This window comes from Pleurodeles waltl, chromosome 4_1 (genome assembly GCF_031143425.1).
Source record: "Pleurodeles waltl isolate 20211129_DDA chromosome 4_1, aPleWal1.hap1.20221129, whole genome shotgun sequence".
NCBI lineage: Eukaryota > Metazoa > Chordata > Amphibia > Caudata > Salamandridae > Pleurodeles > Pleurodeles waltl.
The window spans coordinates 182972693-182993163 of NC_090442.1; the positions used below are offsets into that span (position 1 = coordinate 182972693).

Genomic DNA, 20471 nt, shown 5'->3' on the forward strand with positions numbered 1-20471 from the left:
AGGGAAAGCCATGACCAGGTTTTAGCTCTACACAAGTGTTCCACACAGGAAGGAAGGGGTCCCACCACCGCAGGCACAGCGGCGCTCAGATTACTCAGTCAGCCATTTCCCTCACAACAGCAACAGCAGGGCCACCCCCCATGACCCCACTTCTGATGGTGTTAGTATGGTGGGTGGGAGGGGCTGTCTGCTCCACCTCATCGGGGAGTCTCCACAAATACCACCTCAAGGTACTGCGCCCCCTCTGCAATCAGAAGCATGCTGCCCAGGATCTGGCCCCTCTCACCTTACTGTGCCACTGTTCCATGACTGGAGTCATAGTCTTAGCGGCAATGCTGCAGTTGCTACCCTCCACCTTGAGGTGTAGGAGTACACACCAGCTGGTGGGGGTCTCAGTAGGCCATGCTAGCAGGGGATATTGCAGAATTTCGGCAGGCCGGGCAACAAACCGTACAGTTGCGACTGCTCTCTGCGCCAACTTGGGTCCTCCCCCACTGAAGTCTGTCATAACTGAGAAATGAAAATTACTAAAGTGCCAAGTCATCGCTCACCCTGCAGTTGCTCTTTTCCCCGAGGAATCAAGTTGTTTACATTCTTTATCAGGAGGTGGGCAATCACCTGCCCTACAAGAGAAAGAAGATTTCCTGGCAGGGTGCACAATCACAGAGTCCGATTATACATGTATCTTCAACGTCGGGTGCTTCTTTAAAGTCTCTCGACCGTGGTTGTAACTGTTCTGATCTTGACTGGATTCTTGAACTTCTCAATATTAATAAGTCTTTATAAAAAAAAAAGATAATCACCCTCCTCTATTTGTATTGCAAGCTCATGCTGGAGTGATGACATCTGCATTATTGCATAGTACAAGGAGATTTCTGGGGACGTTTATGTTGGATATGCATACAAAGCTTCCATGTCAGATGCCACCTGGTATATATTTCAGACATTCTTAATGCCTCACCATTCTCTGGCTATTCTTCATGATCAACTTCTTCAAAATCTTTATGTGCAAGAAGTAAACGTTGTGTTAGAGGTGTTTAAATTAGATTAACGTTTTAGCCTTTGATTCTTTTGGGTTAGGATAGTTTCTAAAATGTACTAAAATCGCCTTCTAAAATGCTAATTTACGTTTCTTCTGCGGTTGCCCTGTGATCATTAGGTCTGTATATATCTGGAATCTCCTGTTTTACATCTTCAAACAATAATTCAAGCATGTAACGGAGTCATATCTGTGAAGAACATGGACTGTGTGGATTGTTTTTACTTATTTCCTTATGGCATTTCCTTTTTTAGAGGAGCAGATTTTTCTTCAACTCGCACCTGCTTTAATTATAGATTGCTCAATCAGACGTTTAAAAACTCATCATCCTCTTGTTGCTGCCATTCTGTTTGAGCTTGAACCTTTTTTTTTTCTTTTTTGGAGGTCAATCTCCTCAGACAAACCTCTTACAGGTACTGAGCTGAATGAATTTTAATCTTATTGCACAGTTGAAGGGGATAATGTAAATTAAGCTTGTAGCAATCATTAGGATGGCTAATGTTACCCTATTTCATCACCTTTATAAAAATAGAAGTCCATATTTTTCTTTCTCCCACTTTATCGTGGTGCATATTTGCAAATTGACTTGCACACATCACATGCATATGCCTCCGGCGCAGTCTGGAAAGCAACTGGGCTGTGGCTGGTGCAAATTCCTGGACTTTTCAAAATTCACAAATGGACTGTCGAAAACTGCACCTTGAGCATCTACACTTCATTTATGTAGTCATGAACTGCAGCTAGGCGCCAAAGAAGGTGCAAAGTAGGCAGGATGGTAAAGTCTCTATTGCAGATTTCGTACTAGACCATTAACTTAGAAGTGGAAAGGTAATTTTCTGCAACTAAATGCAGCAGCTCTTAAATGGCTTGAACATAACATGCCTTCCTATGAGTTACATGGGCACAAAGACAGAAGTGAGAAGAAACCAATATGCTTGTCACTCTGATCATATTGTTTTTTTTAGAACCAAAGCATAACAAGGCAGTGGGCATTTCTGTACAGAGGATAGGCTGAGGCACAGGGCAGCATCTTCACTCACCACAACACTTAACATACCTAGAAGTTTTGTTAATCTGGACTTGTTGGCACACGTGCTCCTGTCATTCTAATACACCCTTAGTGCATTTTATTTAAATATTTGCATTGATATGTTTCCAGAATACTGTAAATAGCCAGTACATCTCTATCATTACCTTTTCCATAAGCTGTACCATGGGCACCACAGATCCTCCAGTCAAAGTTGTCATGACAGATTGAATCTACCAGCTTCTCATCAGTGCCATGGAACAGGTGCCTCTCGTCTACAACTTTTCCATCATTGCTCTTCTTGATCTGCTCCTTCTGCCTGTATTGAAAACATATAGACTATGGGAAATCATTCACCAAATATTCATACTACCACCTTTGGCATGCTTAGGGTACAAACCACTTCCCACTATTAATGTGGGTACTTCTGAGGGAGATCATCCGCAGATAAAGTAAAGCTTCCAAAGCCCTTTGGATTCATATAATACACTGGTCGTGGAAACAGATTAGCTCTCAATAGTGGATCGCATCATAAATATTCTGTCTACTTCAGAATCAGGCAGCAGTTCAAGTTGACAAACAAACAGAGAAAATTACCTGCAAAACAGACAGAATATCTATTTTGGGCCCACAGCCATCCAACATCTGCCAATTCAAAGTCAGATCACTTTTCTACCAGAAACCTCTAGATGCAAGGGATTGTTTCTTTTTTTTCTTTTTTTTTTTAAGAGGAGGGGAGCGACCCCTTAGGCAAGGGTCGCTCCCCTTGGGGGCAAATTATTTTTAGGCCATTTCTGCCCACCTTGGGGGTAGATCGGCCTATTTTTATTAGGCGGCACTGCCCCCCAAAGGGGGCAGAAACCACTAGGCACCAGGGATTTTTTTTTTTTTTTAAACAGATGGGGCGTGACCCCTTAGGCAAGGGTCTCTCCCCTTGGGGACAATTTTATTTTAGGTCATTATCAGCCTATTTCTATTAGGCCAATCTGTCCCCAAGGGGGCATAAACCATTAGACGCCAGGGATTTTTTTTTATGTCAGTTACACGCAAGTGGAGCGACCCCTTAGGCAAGGGTCGCTCCCCTAGGGGGCAAATTTATTTTGGCCATTTCTGCCCACCATGAAGTTTTTTGTTTCCTTCTTGGCAATGTGGAAAGTATTTATGCAGCATATCAAACAGTAAAAGTGAAACCACAACACAAGAAAAACCCCACGCCAATTTAGGAAAGGGGAGTGAATTTTAATAAGTAAAACAAGAAGTGTTCTAGCAGCTTAGGCTGATAGAGGTAGCTATAGCAGAGCAGCTTAGGATGAACTAGGAGACATGCAAAGCTCCGACTATACCACTTAAACCATATAGCACTATATCTTAAGAAATACAATACTCAGGTACTATATCATAAGAAAGACAATACTCAGAGTTACTAAAAATAAAAGTATTTTAGTGACAGTGTGCCAAAAATATCCAAGAGGATATATTCCCTTACGAGGTAAGTAAAATATACAAAATATACACACAAACCAAATCAGGTAAGTAAAACAGTCAGAAAGTAATGCAAACATTGTAGAATACAATAGGATGCAATAGGCCTAGGGGCAACTAAAACCATATACTAAGAAAGTGGAATGCGAACCGCAAATGGACCCCTAGGCTAGTGTGCTGTGTAGAGGGTCGCTGGGAGTGTAAGAAAACACTAAGGGTGTCCAAGATACCCCACCCCAAGACCCTGGAAAGTAGGAGTAAAGTACTACTATTTCCCCAGAAACACACTAAAGTCGTGATGGAGGATTTTGCAAAGACCACAACAGAGTGCAAAGCACTGGAGACGGATTCCTGGACCGGAGGACCTGCAGAGGAAGGGGACCAAGTCCAAGAGTCGTGAAAGTGTCTGAGGGGGCAGGAGCCCACTAAACCCTGGTTGAAGGTGCAAAATGACTGCCTCCGGATGGAAGAAGCTGAAGATTCTGCAACAACGAAAGGTGCTAGAAACTTCTCCTTTGTGCAGAAGATGTCCCACGGCGTGCTGGAGGATGCAGAGTTGTTTCCTTGGCAAAATACTGCAAACAAGCCTTGCTATCTGCAAGAGTCGTGGTTGAAGAAAAAGGGTGCTGCCCGGGCCCAGGAAGGACCAGGATGTCGCCACTTGGGAGAGGAGACAGAGGGGGCCCTCAGCAACGAAGAGAGCCCACGCACAAGAAGGTAGCACCCGCAGAAGTCTTTGAACGCGGGTTCAAGAAGTCTGAACGTGGCGGTCATCTCAACACTGCAAAAGGAGGTCCCACGACACCGGAGATCAACTCAGTGAGCTGACCATCACAGGACAGAGTGCTGGGGACCTAGGTTCGGCTGTGCATGCAGGATTTCTTGGAAATGTCCACAGAAGCACTTACAGCTGCAGTTCACACGGTGCACAGGATTACTGTCTGGAGAGGGGAGGCAAGGACTTACCTCCTCCGAATTTGGACAGTTGGACCATGGACAGTCTGGGTCACTTGGGTCCACCACCTGTGTTCCAGGGTCCACGCTCGTCAGGATGGGAGGGTACCAGAGTACCGGTGACGCTGATGTTTGGTGCCTGCTGAAGAAGGGGGAAGATTCTGTCGACCCACAGGAGATTTCGTCGTGGCTTCCAGTGCAGGATAAAGGCAGGCAGCCCCCAAAGCATGCACCACCAGGAAAGTCGAGAAAGCCGGCAGGATTAGGCGCTACAATGTTGCTGGTAGTCTTCTTGCTACTTTGTTGCAGTTTTGCAGGCGTCCCGGAGCAGTCATCGGTCGATCCTTGGCAGAAGTCGAAGAGAGAGGTGCAGAGAAACTCTGGTGAATTCTTGCAAGTCGTTATCTGAGGAAAAGCCCACTGGAAAGAGCCTAAATAGCCCTCAAAATAGGATTGGCCACCTAGTCAGGTAAGCACCTATCAGGAGGGGTCTCTGGCGTCACCTGCTGTCACTGGCCACTCAGAGGCCTCCGGAGTGCCCTCACACCTCTGGAAACAAGATGGCAGAGGTCTGAGACACACTGGAGGAGCTCTGGGCATGGTGATGGACAGGGGAGTGGTCACTCCCCTTTCCTTTGTCCAGGTTCACGCCAGAGCAGGGACTGGGGGTTCCCCAAACCAGTGTAGACTGGCTTATGCAAGGAGGGCACCATCTGGGCCCTTCAAAGCATTTCCACAGGCTGGGAGAGGCTACTCCTCCCCAGCATTTAACACCTATTTCCAAAGGGAGAGGGTGTAACACCCTCTCTCAGAGCTAATTCTTTGTTCTGCCTTCCTGGGACTGGGCTGCCCAGACCCAGGAGGGCAGAACCCTGTCTGTGGGGTGGCAGCAGTGGTAGCTGCAGAGAAAACCCCAAACAGCTGATTTGGCAGTACCCGGGGTCCATAGTGGGGCCCTGGGGATGCATGGAATTGGCTCCCCAATACCAGATTTGGCATAGGGGGACAATTCCATGATCTTAGACATGTTGCATGGCCATGTTCGGAGTTACCATTGTGAAGCCAAATATAGGTATTGACCTATATGTAGGTCATGCGTGTAATGGTGTCCCCGTACTCACAAAGTCCGGGGGGAATGGCCCTAAACTATGTGGGGGCACCTTTGCTAGTGCAAGGGTGCCCTCACACTTAGGTGACTTATAAGTTACTTAAGTGCAGTGAAAATGGCTGTGAAATAACGTGCGTTATTTCACTCAGGCCGCAGTGGCAGTCCTGTGTAAAGGTTTGTCTGAGCTCCCTATGGGTGGCAAAAGAAATGCTGCAGCCCATAGGGATCTCCTCGAACCCCAATACCTTGGGTACCTAGGTACCATATACTAGGGAATTATAAGGGTGTTCCAGTGTGCCAATTGAAATTGGTAAAAGTGGTCACTAGCCTATAGTGACAAATTTAAATGCGTAAAGAGAGCATAAGCACTGAGGGTTCTGATTAGCAGAGCCTCAGTGACACAGTTAGTCACTACACAGGTATACACATTCAGGCCACAAACTATGAGCACTGGGGTCCTGGCTGGCAGGATCCCAGTGAGACAGGCAAAAACAAACTGACATACATGTAAAAATGGGGGTGACATTCCAGGCAAGTTGGTACTTTCCTACATCCTGGTAGTGAAAATGAAAATGTCACTTACCCAGTGTACATCTGTTCGTGGCATCAGTCGCTGAAGATTCACATGTTGTGCATAGCCCGCCATCTGGTGTTGGGTCGGAGTGTTACAAGTTGTTTTTCTTCGAAGAAGTCTTTCGAGTCACGGGACCGAGGGACTCCTCCTCTTTGTCTCCATTGCGCATGGGCGTCGACTCCATCTTCGATTGTTTTCCCCGCAGAGGGTGAGGTAGGAGTTGGTTTTTAGTAATAGTGCCCATGCAATGGAGTGAATAAGTATGTAGTGAATAAGTATGTACCTATCTAAGATTTAATATATTTACAAATGTACAAAGTTGAAGCTAACTTCCAAACGGCTACAGGCTCCCGGGGAGGTGGGTGGGCACATGTGAATCTTCAGCGACTGATGCCACGAACAGATGTACACTGGGTAAGTGACATTTTCAGTTCGATGGCATCTGTCGCTGTAGATACACATGTTGTGCATAGACTAGTAAGCAGTTATCTCCCCAAAAGCGGTGGCTCAGCCTGTAGGAGTGGAAGTAGTCTGAAATAAAGTTCTTAGTACGGCTTGACCTACTGTGGCTTGTTGTGCTGATAGCACGTCTACACAGTAGTGCTTGGTAAATGTGTGAGGCGTAGACCATGTGGCTGCCTTACATATTTCGTGCATTGGAATATTCCCTAGGAAGGCCATGGTAGCGCCTTTCTTTCTGGTTGAGTGTGCCCTTGGTGTAATGGGCAGTTGTCTTTTTGCTTTAAGGTAGCAGATTTGGATGCACTTAACTATCCATCTGGCTATACCCTGTTTCGATATTGGGTTTCCTGCGTGAGGTTTTTGAAATGCAATAAACAGTTGTTTAGTTTTTCTGATGTGTTTAGTTCTGTCGATGTAGTACATTAGTGCTCTTTTGACGTCTAATGTATGTAGTGCCCTTTCAGCTATGGAATCTGGCTGTGGGAAGAACACTGGTAGCTCAACCGTTTGATTTAGGTGGAACGGTGAAATAACCTTTGGCAAAAATTTAGGATTGGTCCTTAGGACTACTTTATTTTTGTGTAGTTGGATAAAAGGTTCTTGTATTGTAAACGCCTGAATTTCACTTACTCTTCTTAGAGATGTGATGGCGATGAGAAATGCAACTTTCCATGTTAGGAATTGTATTTCGCAAGAGTGCATAGGTTCAAAGGGTGGACCCATGAGTCTTGTTAAGACGATGTTGAGGTTCCATGAAGGAACGGGTGGTGTCCTTGGTGGTATAATTCTTTTGAGGCCTTCCATAAACGCTTTAATGACAGGTATCCTAAATAATGAAGTTGAATGGGTAATCTGCAGGTATGCAGATATTGCTGCTAGGTGTATTTTAATGGAAGAGAAGGCCAGGTTCGATTTTTGTAAGTGTAGTAAGTAACCCACTACATCTTTTGGAGATGCGTGTAATGGTTGAATTTGATTATGATGGCAGTAGCAAACAAACCTTTTCCATTTGCTTGCATAGCAGTGTCTAGTGGATGGTCTTCTGGCTTGCTTTATGACTTCCATACATTCTTGTGTGAGGTTTAAGTGTCCTAATTCTAGGATTTCAGGAGCCAGATTGCTAGATTCAGCGATGCTGGGTTTGGATGCGTGATCTGTTGTTTGTGTTGTGTTAACAGATCTGGCCTGTTGGGCATCTTGACGTGGGGTACTACTGATAGGTCTAGCAGTGTTGTGTACCATGGTTGCCTTGCCCACGTTGGTGCTATCAGTATGAGTGTGAGTTTGTTTTGACTCAATTTGTTTACTAGATATGGAAGGAGAGGGAGAGGGGGAAAAGCGTACGCAAATATCCCTGACCAGTTCATCCATAGGGCATTGCCTTGAGACTGCCTGTGTGGGTATCTGGATGCTAAGTTTTGGCATTTTGCGTTCTCCTTTGTTGCAAATAAGTCTATTTGAGGTGTTCCCCAACGTTTGAAGTAAGTGTTTAGAATTTGGGGGTGAATTTCCCACTCGTGGACCTGTTGGTGATCTCGAGAGAGATTGTCTGCAAGTTGATTCTGGATCCCTGGAATAAACTGTGCTATTAGGCGAATGTGGTTGTGAATTGCCCATTGCCATATTTTTTGTGCCAGAAGGCACAGCTGTGTCGAGTGTGTCCCCCCCTGTTTGTTTAGATAATACATTGTTGTCATGTTGTCCGTTTTGACAAGAATGTATTTGTGAGTTATGATTGGTTGAAAAGCTTTTAATGCTTGGAAAACTGCCAGTAGTTCGAGGTGATTTATATGCAGCTTTCTTTGATGTACGTCCCATTGTCCTTGTATGCTGTGTTGATTGAGGTGTGCTCCCCACCCTGTCATGGAAGCATCTGTTGTTATCACGTATTGTGGCACTGGGTCTTGGAAAGGCCACCCTTTGTTTAAATTTATATTGTTCCACCATAGAAGCGAGAGGTATGTTAGGCGGTCTATCAACACCAGATCTAGAAGCTGACCCTGTGCTTGTGACCATTGTGATGCTAGGCACTGTTGTAAGGGCCGCATGTGCAACCTTGCGTGTGGGACAATGGCTATGCATGAGGACATCATGCCTAGGAGTTGTAATATCATCTTCGCCTGTATTCTTTGTGTTGGATACATGCGTTGTATAATCTTTTGGAAATTTTGAACCCTTTGTGGACTTGGAGTGGCTATTCCCTTTGTTGTATCTATTGTCGCTCCTAGGTATTGTTGTACCTTGCACAGCAGAATGTGTGATTTCGCATAGTTGATGGTGAAACCGAGTTTGTAGAGGGTTTGTATGACCTGATCTGTGTGGTGTGAGCACCTTGTCAGTGAGTCGGTCTTGATTAGCCAGTCGTCTAGATACGGGAATACGTGTATTTGCTGCCTTTTGATGTGTGCAGCCACTACTGCTAGGCACTTTGTGAAGACTCTTGGTGCAGTTGTTAAACCGAAGGGCAATACTTTGAATTGGTAATGTATTCCTTTGAATTCGAACCTTAGGTATTTCCTGTGCGACGGATGTATTGGTATGTGGAAATACGCGTCTTTGAGATCTAAGGTTGTCATGTAATCTTGTTGCTTTAGCAATGGTAACACTTCCTGTAGCGTGACCATGTGAAAGTGTTCTGATTTGATGCATGTGTTTAGTGTTCTGAGGTCTAGGATTGGTCTCAGTGTTTTGTCCTTCTTTGGTATTAGAAAGTACAGTGAGTAAACCCCTGTATTTGTTTGTGTATCTGGTACCAGTTCTATTGCGTTCTTTTGCAGTAATGCTTGAACTTCTATTTCTAGAACGTCCGAATGTTGTTTTGATATATTTTGTGCCTTTGGTGGTATGTTTGGAGGGATTTGTAGGAATTCTATGCAATAACCATGTTGGATAATTGCTAAGACCCAAGTGTCTGTTGTTATGTTCTCACACTCTTGGTAATACTGACTTATTCTTCCCCCCCACTGGTGTTGTGTGGAGGGGATGAGTGACGTGTGAGTCACTGTTTGTTTGTAGGTGTTTTGGGGCCTTGAAATTTTCCCCTGCTTCTAGGGAATTGTCCCCCTCTGTATTGGCCCCGAAAGCCTCCCCTTTGGTACTGTCCCTGGTAGGTGGACGGTGTTGACTGTGAGGTACTGGGTTGTGTGGATTGACCCCGAAACCCCCCTCTAAAGGTTGTCTTGCGGAAGGTGTTGAAAGTGCCTCTGCTCTGCGGGGAGTAGAGCGCGCCCATGGCTTTTGCAGTGTCAGTGTCCTTTTTTAGCTTCTCAATTGCCGTGTCCACTTCAGGTCCGAACAATTGTTGCTCATTGAATGGCATATTGAGCACCGCCTGCTGTATCTCTGGTTTAAAACCAGATGTTCGTAGCCACGCGTGCCTTCGGATGGTTACTGCCGTGTTAACCGTTCTTGCTGCTGTGTCCGCTGCGTCCATAGAGGAGCGTATCTGGTTATTGGAGATGTTTTGGCCCTCCTCAACCACTTGTTTCGCCCTCTTTTGTAGTTCTGTGGGTAGATGCTCAATGAGGTGTTGCATCTCATCCCAGTGGGCTCTGTCATATCGCGCTAGGAGCGCTTGAGAGTTTGCGATGCGCCACTGGTTTGCAGCCTGTACTGTGACCCTTTTACCGGCTGCATCGAACTTTCGGCTCTCCTTATCTGGGGGTGGTGCATCGCCCGATGTGTGGGAGTTTGCTCTCTTTCGAGCCGCCCCTACCACAACCGAATCTGGTGGTAGTTGTGAGGTGATGAAAGCTGGGTCTGTGGGAGGTGCTTTATATGTTTTTTCCACCCTCGGTGTTATTGCCCTACTTTTGACAGGCTCTTTGAATATGTCCTTTGCGTGCCGTAGCATTCCTGGGAGCATAGGCAGGCTTTGGTAGGTGCTATGTGTGGAAGAGAGGGTGTTGAAGAGGAAGTCATCTTCGACAGGCTCCGAGTGTAGAGACACGTTGTGGAACTCTGCTGCTCTAGCCACCACTTGTGAATATGCTGTGCTGTCTTCTGGTGGTGAGGGCTTTGTAGGATACGCCTCAGGACTGTTGTCCGACACTGGGGCGTCGTATAAGTCCCAAGCATCTTGGTCCTGGTCACCTTGGCTTAAGGTGGTGTGAGCCGGTGAATGTGAAGGAGTCTGTGCTGGTGAAATGGGAGCCACAGGTGGAGGAGAGGGTGGCGGAGTTACCTTCTTCACCAGTTTTGTTTGTGGTGTTTGTTCTTGTTGGAACTCCAGTCTCCTCTTCCTCCTAATAGGGGGAAGGGTGCTTATTTTCCCTGTTCCACTCTGTATAAAAATCCTTTTTTGAGTGTGGTCCACCTCGGTGGATTGTAATTCCTCTTCGAATCTATGCTTTCACATCTGAGAGGACAGTGATTGTTCCTCTGAATAGGAACCGGTAGTTGGCTCGGTTGCGGGTCGTTTTGGCACCGAAACCATGTCCACGCTCTTTTTCGGCTCCGAGGCGACTTTCCTCTTTTTCGGAGTCGGCCCCTCTCGGCGTCGATCCTCCTCGGTGCCGCTGTCTCTGCGTCGAGCAGCTTCGTCTCCGCTATCTCGGCGTCGATATTTGCCGGCAGCACTATCTCGGTCCCGAAATTGCTGGGTGCCTGTGTCTCGACCCGAGTCGGACGATCTCGGCACTATTTCAGCCTTCTTCGGTGCCGATGGTCGGTCACCGAGTTTATGGGTTGAGCCATGGCCTGACGGCAGTGGCGTCCCCTGGGCCTTGTTAGTTTTCTTATGTGCTATCTTCGACGTCTTACTCACTGTTTCATGGTCGTCGAATTCGTCCGAGTCCGATTCATGGATCGAGAAGGCTTCTACTTCTTCTTGTTCCTCGAAATCTCGGTGTCCTGTCGGCGTGGACGCCATTTGCAGTCTTCTGGCTCGGCGGTCACGGAGCGTTTTTCGGGACCGGAACGCACGACAGGCCTCACAAGTTTCTTCCCTGTGCTCGGGCGACAGGCACAGGTTACAGACCGAATGTTGGTCTGTATATGGGTATTTGTTGTGGCATTTAGGACAGAAACGGAACGGGGTCCGTTCCATCAGCGTCGATGTCACACGCGGTCGGGCCGACCAGGCCCCGACGGGGGATCGAAAACTACCCCGAAGGGCAACGGAGATGTTATCGTATCGATGCGATGTCGATGCTATCTAACCCAATCCCGAACGCAACAATACCGACGTAATTTTCCGATTTTGAGCTAACTTTCCGTTCCGAAACCCGGAGCGAAAGGAACACGTCCGAACCCGATGGCGGAAAGAAAACAATCGAAGATGGAGTCGACGCCCATGCGCAATGGAGACAAAGAGGAGGAGTCCCTCGGTCCCGTGACTCGAAAGACTTCTTCGAAGAAAAACAACTTGTAACACTCCGACCCAACACCAGATGGCGGGCTATGAACAACATGTGTATCTACAGCGACAGATGCCATCGAACACTTTGTTTTTCACTACTGCAAGGTCTACGTCTCACATAGGATAATATTGGAGTAACTTAATTACATTAGATAAGTGATCATTTTGAAATGGGAGCAGGTAACTAACTCATGGTTGGTGTATTTTGAATTGTAATGAAAAATCCTCTCTCATGGTGAAGGTGGATTTTAAATAACAGTTGTGAAAATGCCACTTTTAGAAACTTGGCATTTTTCTTCCTTAGCCATTTACTGTCTGTCTCTGGGTCACATCACTGGGTGCAGCTGACAGTTGGGCTTTGAGTATTATTCCTAGATAGCCACTCACAATGAGGAGCTAACGTGTGCCTGGATGTGGCATAACTGGCAGGATGGGAGGGTGAAGCTGGGCACAACCCTACTTACACTTGAATAGGCTATGTCCTGCCTCCACACAAAGGGCTGCATACCACCTGTAGTTAGTCTGGAGCCAGGCCAGGAAAGGCAGGACTGCCTGGGGACTTGAAAGGGAAATCTCTAGAAGCTTCTCCTGCTTTAAAGAAGGCTCAGGCATAAATGTTGGATCTCGCACACCAACTCTTAAGTACACTTTTGGACCTTTAGATACTCTGCCAGGAAAAAAAGAATCCTGTGTTGTTGAAAGGGCTGCCACTCTGCTAGACTGCTGCTCTGAAAGACTGCTGCCCTGCTGCCTGATGCCCTCTTGCATTGGTGAGAAGGTCTGAACCTGCATCTTTTGATTCCAGGACCATAAAGTGACTCCATGGGCTAGTTGTCTGGTCACCTGACTAGATTCTCAGTGACCGAAGGCTCCAACAACCTTGAACACAGCACCTGGACACAGATTCTGCCATCTATGAATCATACAATGCCAAGTGGAGCCACCCAATCCTGGACCCTTGGAAGTAGGCTTGAAGGTGCTCTGCCAACCCATCTGTGGATGCAATAGAACCAAGGCATCTACTCTGCTGTGTGGCGCAAACCTGAGCAGAATTGGCAAATCGCCTCTTTTGCCAGGGTTCTCCCAGAGCAAGGACTCTACACTGACATCTCAGCCTGCAGCTGAACTGCTACTATTCGAAGCTTCATCGACAGAGGCTCTCACATGAGAAATCACTCGTCGACTGCGCCTCAACATGAATGCTGGTTCTCACAGTGCAGCCTTGCAGCTCTCCGGAACCAAAGCATCGCCTCGACTGGCAACACATCCTCAAAGCTCAACTTGGCTTTGCAAGCCCTCGTTGACGGGATCCTTGATGTAAATGCAGGACACTGCACTGCAGCTTCTCAGAACCAACACATCGCCTTGGCTGAGCGATGCATCCTTGGTGCAGGAAGAAATTAGTTACTTACCTGTAACTGCAGTTATCCAGTATTGGTATCTTTCGTAGATACACATGCTTGCATCTCTCCCGTTGTCGAAATGGGAGTCCCACGGTATCCTAAAAAGCAGTTCATAGCAATAACCAAACTGACTATAGAGTTTGTAATGCAAAACAGGCCTAAATTTGACAGATTGTCAATGTCATTATATAAGATGGGCCAAACTTGAATCACAGCCAATCAGGCGACAACACTCCCAAGAGAAGCTCCCTTCCTCAGATTTTCAGCGTTCGAGTGAAGTAAATAACCTGATAACCTGAGTAAGTAAAAAGGGAGTCTCTAAGGGGATGAGGGCGAGTCCCATGTGTATCTATGAAAGATACCAATACTGGATAACTACAGTTACAGGTAAGAAACTAATTTCTTATCTAGTATTGGATCTTTCATAGATTCACATGCTTGAATCAGAGTAAGAAGCAGTATCCTAACATGAACATGGGTGGAGGGAAAGAAAAAACATTGCGTTTTCCCTTTCTCTCTCACTCCTGATATATTTTTACTTCGAAACTTTTTTTTGTTTTTTTTTAAACAAAGTGGTATGTAAGTATACAAATCATATCAAGACTATGGCTAAAGCATAGACAAACTTGAAGAGAAAAAATCAGATAAATACGAGATCTAATAATAATAACAATAGAAAACAAAATTCTACATTACCAAGAGGCTCACCTTTACTGGAACAGGTGACTGAGAACTGCTTGGCCCACAGCTGTATCCATCTTATGGGTAGCTTGAAGGCAATAGTGATTTGCGAAGGAGTGGGTACTCCAAGTAACAGCACAGCATATCTGATCCAGCGGCAGCTAAGCAAACAGAGCTGCAGAGGTTGAAACTGCTCTCGCTGAATGTGCTCTAGGTCGCCTTTGTAGGGGTTTCCTTGCTGCAGAGTGGCAGAATTGAATAGTTGCCGATAGCCATCTAGCTATCGTTGCCTTTGTCAATGACGAACCCAGACGCCCAGGTCCATAGGACAGTAATAATTTATCAGATTTGCGAAAAGTCTTAGTTTGCTGGAGATAAAACTTAAGACATCTCTTCACATCCAATGTGTGGAGGGACTTTTCTGCAGGAGACGTCGGATTAGGAAAATATGTTCGGAGAAAAACTGGCTGATTCAGATGAAATTGAGAAGGAACTTTGGATTCGTTTTTAAAACGACGAAATCGCCTGTGAAACGCAGAAAAGGTTGCTTTATTATGAAGGCTTGAATTTCACCGACCCTTCTGGTGGACGTGATCGCTAGAAGGAAAGCTACCTTCCAAGTAAGGAATTTAAGATCCGCTTTATGTATGGGTTCGAATGGAGGCTTCATTAGTTGAGAGAGCACCACATTAAGGTGCCATTCGGGAGGAGGCAACGTTACTGGAGGAAAAACTCTGAATAGACTCCTCATGAACTGCTTAATCAGACGTGACGTGCAAAGTGAGGCCGTATCTGAAGGACGCCTGTATGTCGAAACTGCAGCCAGATGCACCTTAACTGAAGAGTGCATAAGCCCAGATTTTGCCAATGGCAACAGGTATGGTAGAATCTGCTCTGGAAAAGCCTCATAAGGGTGTAGGTTGTGCAGCTGACACCAACAACAGAACCTCTTCCATTTGAGTCGATACGTTTTGTTTGTGCTGACTGCTCTAACGTTAGACAGTATATCTCTGCATTCTGGGTCTATTTTAAGATACTGAAACTCGTGGAATTCAGGAGCCATGCATGCAAGTGGAGTGACATCGGATCCGGATGTAGAATCTGCCCCTACGCATTGAAAGTAGCTTTGGGATTGGAAGAAGGCTTATTGGTGCGGTTTCCGATATTAGAAGAAGCTCTGTGTACCCGCATTGCTGGGGCCATTTGGGAGCGATTAGTATTAGGCGACAGGGTTCCCTCTTCATCTTGGCTGTAACCCTGGTGATCAATGGGATGGGGGGGGAAAGCGTACGCATAGATTCCGGACCATCGCACCAAAAGGGCATTCCCCTCAAGACCCTGGTAGGGGATACCGACTTGAGTAAAACTGGGATTTGGCATTGTTGTTCGTTGCGAATAGGTCTAGAGCTGGCTTCTCCCTTGTCACCAAAATTTTGTCTAGCTGAACTTGATTCAGCTCCCATTCGTGACAATCGTTGTGGGTTCTGCTGAGCGTGTCCACTAGCGTGTTGTGCACCCCTGGAACATGCTCGGCTCTCAGAGAAATGTTGTGTCTTGTAAGCCAGTCCCATACTTCCAGGGCTTCTTGTGAAAGTGTTAAAGACTTCGTGCCTTCCTGTTTGTTTAAATAATACATGCTGGTTGTGTTGTCTGTCCGCACCAGCACTCGTGAACCTTCTATCCTCGGAAGGAATGCTTGCAATGTGAAGAAAATGGCTTTGAGTTCTAGGCTGCTGATATGCATTAGCCTTTGGCGATCTGACCATTTCCACTGGACTTGGAAATCTTGGAGATGTCCTCCCCAACCTTCCATGGAAGCGTCTTTGGTAATGATAAATTGTGGGACTAACGGAAGGAACGTGAAAGATGAGACTGGCAAGTCCACCAACCCAATGTCCTTATTATTCTTGGAACCTGCAATTCTTTATGTAACGGCCTCATTTTGAGACGCGCATGCAGCACCAGCTTGATGGTGGAAGATATCATACCCAGGAGCCATTTGTACAACCTCACTGAAACGGATCCTCTTTTTGATATTGTTTGTGCCAGGGATGTTAGACAATGCTAACATTCCTGTGTAAGGAATGCTTTGTTCATCTGTGTGTCCAGAATAGCTCTGAGAAAAATCATCCTCTGAGTGGGCGTTGTGCAGGATTTTTTTACATTGAGCTTGGGACCTAGTTTTTGGAAAAATGCAATACAATCTTTTCTCGCTGCTGAAGTGTCTTGTGTGGTGGGCGCCTTGAGGAGCGAGTCGTCCAGATATGGAAATACCTGGTGACCCTGCTGCCTGAGAGCAGCTGCCACTGATACCAGACACTTGGTGTATATGCGCAGAGCTGATCTGAGTGCGCAGCATAGGACTCGGAACTGATAGTGAGTACCAGCCACTGTGAAATGGAGGTATCTGTGATGCTTGGGATGGATGGGGATATGAAAATAAGCGTCCTCCAGGTCCAGGGATGTCATATACTCTCCACTGTTCAGGAGGTTCAATATCTCTGAAAGAGGGGTCATTCTCAAAGTTTGTTTGCGAAGGTACTTGTTGAGATGCCGAAGATTCAGAATAGGTCTCCATTCCCCTGATTTCTTTCGCACAATGAAAAAACAGGAATAAAATCCTCTGCCTCTCTGAGCCATTGGAACTTTTTCTATTGCTCTCTGGAAAAGCATCAATTGGACTTCCTTTTTCAATAAGTGAAGATGAGGGGAATGCGCTCCTTTTGTGGGGGTGGTTTGTGGCCTCACAGTAAATTCTAGGGTGTGGCCATAAGCCACGATGTCCAAAACCCATTGGTCCGAGGTGATAGACTTCCAATTGCGCAGATATCTGGTTATGTTCGCTACTACTTGGTGTTCGGATAGGAGAGTAGCTGGTACTACTGCAGGGTCATTGTTTATGTCCTGTGTCTCTGGGTTGATGAGAAGATTTTCGACGGGCACCCTGTTTAGAGAAACTAGCCGTAGTTGGTTGTCTAAACGATTGGGATGGTCTGTATTGTTGGTACGGCTGGAACTGTTGAGAATGGAAATATGATCCTCTGTAGGAGGAAGAACCATGCCCCCCTTGCCCCTCGGAAAGGCACTTTCCTATATCGTAAAGAACCAAGGGACTTAGCGGTATCAGTGTTAGTCTTAATGGCATCATCTATATGCTTGCCAAAAAGCATGTTTCAGTCGTATGCCACGTCCAAAACCTTTGTTTGTACCTTCGGGTGAAATGAAGTGGCCTTCAACCATCCTTGGCGTCTCAGAACGGCAACGCCTGGCTACTGCCGAAATCCAATTGAGGCTATGTCCATGGCATTATCAATGATTTCAGAAGAGGCCCGCTCCCCCTCCTGTAAAATCTTCTTCGCTTCGCCTCTGCTCTTCGGGATGAGATTCAGGGATGAGATCCAGGAAAGGCTTAATATATTACCACATCTGCCTGTCGTACTGTGCTAAGATGGCTAAGACATTAGCAGCTCTTACCGTAACAGCCGACATGAGAGAAAACCTTTTCCCAATCGTATCAAGGTGTCGACCATCCCTGTCAGGTGGCACTGAGATAGGACCTGCTGGATTCTTAAAACGCCTCTGTGCAGCCTGTGATATCACAGAGTCTGGCCGAGAATGCCCTGTGAGACATGCAGGAGCATCATCCGGAGCCCTGTATTTCTTATCAATCTGTGGCAGGACCGCTGGCACCGTAGCAGGATTTTTCAAGATCCTGACACCCTCCTGCCATAAATGGTCGATGATTGGAATTGATCTATTCAATTTTTGTGCTTGATCCTTGAAGTCGTACAAGAAGCAATCAGAATGCTTTACTGTAATGGGTAAATGAAACCTCCCTGCTGCTCTTTCCATAATCGCGTGAAACCCCCCAATGTCTTCAGGAGGAAAGTCCGCTGTAGGATATTGAGGCAGGGATGGGGTAGGGATAACATAATCCTGCCATTTGTCATGTTGAGATGGTAATTCACCCTCTTCCCTTGTTTCGTCCTTAGATGTAGAAGGATCATCTCTAGGTGGAGTAACAGCATGAGGAGGTGGCTTCATTCTGGGTGTTATTGGAGGTGGAATGTCTGGGAGCGGAACAGAAGCTGTATCTGGTGGAGTAGATGGTGGTACTTCTGTCTGTGGCGGAAAGCGGCATTTATAGTCTGCTAGCATGCTCTGAAGATCCTCTATAAGTGAACAAGGCATAACCGGCTGCTCCTGCGGACGATGGTAGTCCGTATAACAGTGGTGTTCTGTGTACTACTGAGTAGAGGGTTGGCAATAGTATCATTCAACTGGTTGAGTCTGATCGTCATAGTATTGGTCTTCCTCCTCCTCATCCTGATATTTCACATGGAGCTCCGAGAGATTATGAGCCTGTCCACAAGGTCCTTCCTCATCCAAGTCCCCCATGCCTAAAAGGTGACTTGGATGAAGAGGTGAAATGTTTGTCGCATAAGTCATGGTAGGCTTGTGGTAGGCTCTAATTTTGATGCTCGTCGACATTGTCTTCGTTGACGGGCCTCCGTCGTCGACGATGGAACTGTAGATGGAAGGACCGTCGACGGTACGGAGGTGTTGACACTGGAAATGTAGACGGTGGGATCGTCGACGATGAGGACGACATCAATGGGAGCGTTGACGCTGAAAGGGTCGACGATGGATGCTTCACTAGAGGTGATGCTGTCGACAACGAATCCGGTGAAGTCTTGAACACGACAAAATTGGCCCCAACGTGGAGAATGTCATCGTCGACGCTGATGGTCTCATTGACGATACGGTGGCGATGGTAGTCGTCGACAATCTTGCCATCAACGGTGAGCGTTGTTGATAACAAAACAACTGGAGATTTGTGCCCCCTTTGTTTCAGTGGCTTACAGGGGGTAGCTGGAGCAGAGGAAGGTCCCTCTGAAGAGGATTGCTTTCCTCTTTCACTCTTTTTGGATTCCTTATAGTGATGATGCATTTTTAGGGACTTCCTGCTCTCCTCAGAAGTTCCATCAAGAGATCTAGCCCTCTTATGGGATTTAGGAGCAGAGTGACTGTCCTCATCAGATGATGTTCTCTGAGCTTTAGTTTTCTGTAGCCACAATAACAATCTTCCCTCTCTGTCTCTCAGAGTTTTTGGTGGGAAAGTACGACAGATCTTACAGTCCTTTGCCTTATGAGTGGGATGAAGGCAATAAATACAGTTTTTATGTGGATCCTCCACATTGAACCCTCTTTTTTCCCCACAGGTCTTGCAGGGACGAAAGAGGCCTTTAGAATAAGACAAAATTTTGGAAATAATAAAATCCAAACCTTCTCTGAAGAATAAACTGTGGAAATAACTGAGCAGAGCTCAGGGAGACTCCCTTCATACTCAATGTGTGGTGAAAATCTGAGGAAGGGAGCTTCTCTTGGGAGTGTTCTAGAGGGTGCTGTCGCCTGTTTGGCTGTGATTCAAGTTTGGTCCATCGTATACAATGACATGGACAATCTGTCAAATTTAGGCCTGTTTTGCATTACAAACTCTATGGTCAGTTTGGTTATTGCTATGTACTGCTTTTTAGAATACCGTGGGACTCCCACGTTGACGACGGTAGAGATTCAAGCATGTGAATCTATGAAAGACCCAATACTGGATAACACAATGCTCCGCAACCAGCATATAAGGTACTCTTGTTCAGCAGGCCTAACCGGGTCCCTGTAGCCGGCATCTGCTCTATCCCGGCCAGTCTGAACTTGTGACTTTGTCCTGGTCTGGCATGACCATATATCCAGAGATTGAGCTTTATGCTTTTTAGAACTATATTTACTGAAGCATTTAAACTTGGATTTTTGTCATTTTGATCTTGTTTTATTTAGTAAGATTTACACTATTTTTCTAAATTAGGATTTTTCTAGTGTTGTGATTTCACTTTATTACTGTTTGAAGTGCTCCACAAATACTTTACACATTGCCTCTAAGTTAAACCTGACTGCTCTGTACCCCCCCCCTCAATCAGTAACTAAATTATTCACAGGAAGGGTACCAAAGGTTTGCAAAATAGCCTTTCTGAAGACTTGAATTTACTGCTGTGTCGCCCAAAGCTCTCGAATCTCGGAATGGCTCCAATCATGGTAGGCGACCAAGATCTGGAGGCACCCTACAAGTCTCCTGAAGAGAGTGGTAGAAAAAGAGGGAGCAATGTTTGGATTTCTTGTGTTTCCTCTACTTTGATTTACCCAAAGCTTTGGAGTGGGATGATACCTTCTCTCAGGAGTGGCCTCTGGACCAAGAACGCATCTGTGACTTTGATCAGGTTCCAGCCTTTCAAGTCTTCCTAAGGTGGTCAGTGAGAGTTTGGCGTTGCTGTCCCGTACTGCCTTTGGGTTCAAGTGAGTGCATCTGTCGCACAACTTCGTGTTGTGGAAG

General features: G+C 46.2%; 1 protein-coding gene across 1 annotated transcript in view; it reads right to left on the reverse strand.

The window, feature by feature from the left end:
• The window catches only part of LOC138287526 (protein mono-ADP-ribosyltransferase PARP12-like), a 266656-nt gene that overhangs the window by 17998 nt on the left and 228187 nt on the right, over positions 1-20471 (reverse strand). The window contains exon 11 of the mRNA XM_069227998.1: positions 2234-2385. Within this exon, the coding sequence (XP_069084099.1) occupies positions 2234-2385 (152 nt within the window). The remainder of the gene's footprint in view (positions 1-2233; positions 2386-20471) is intronic.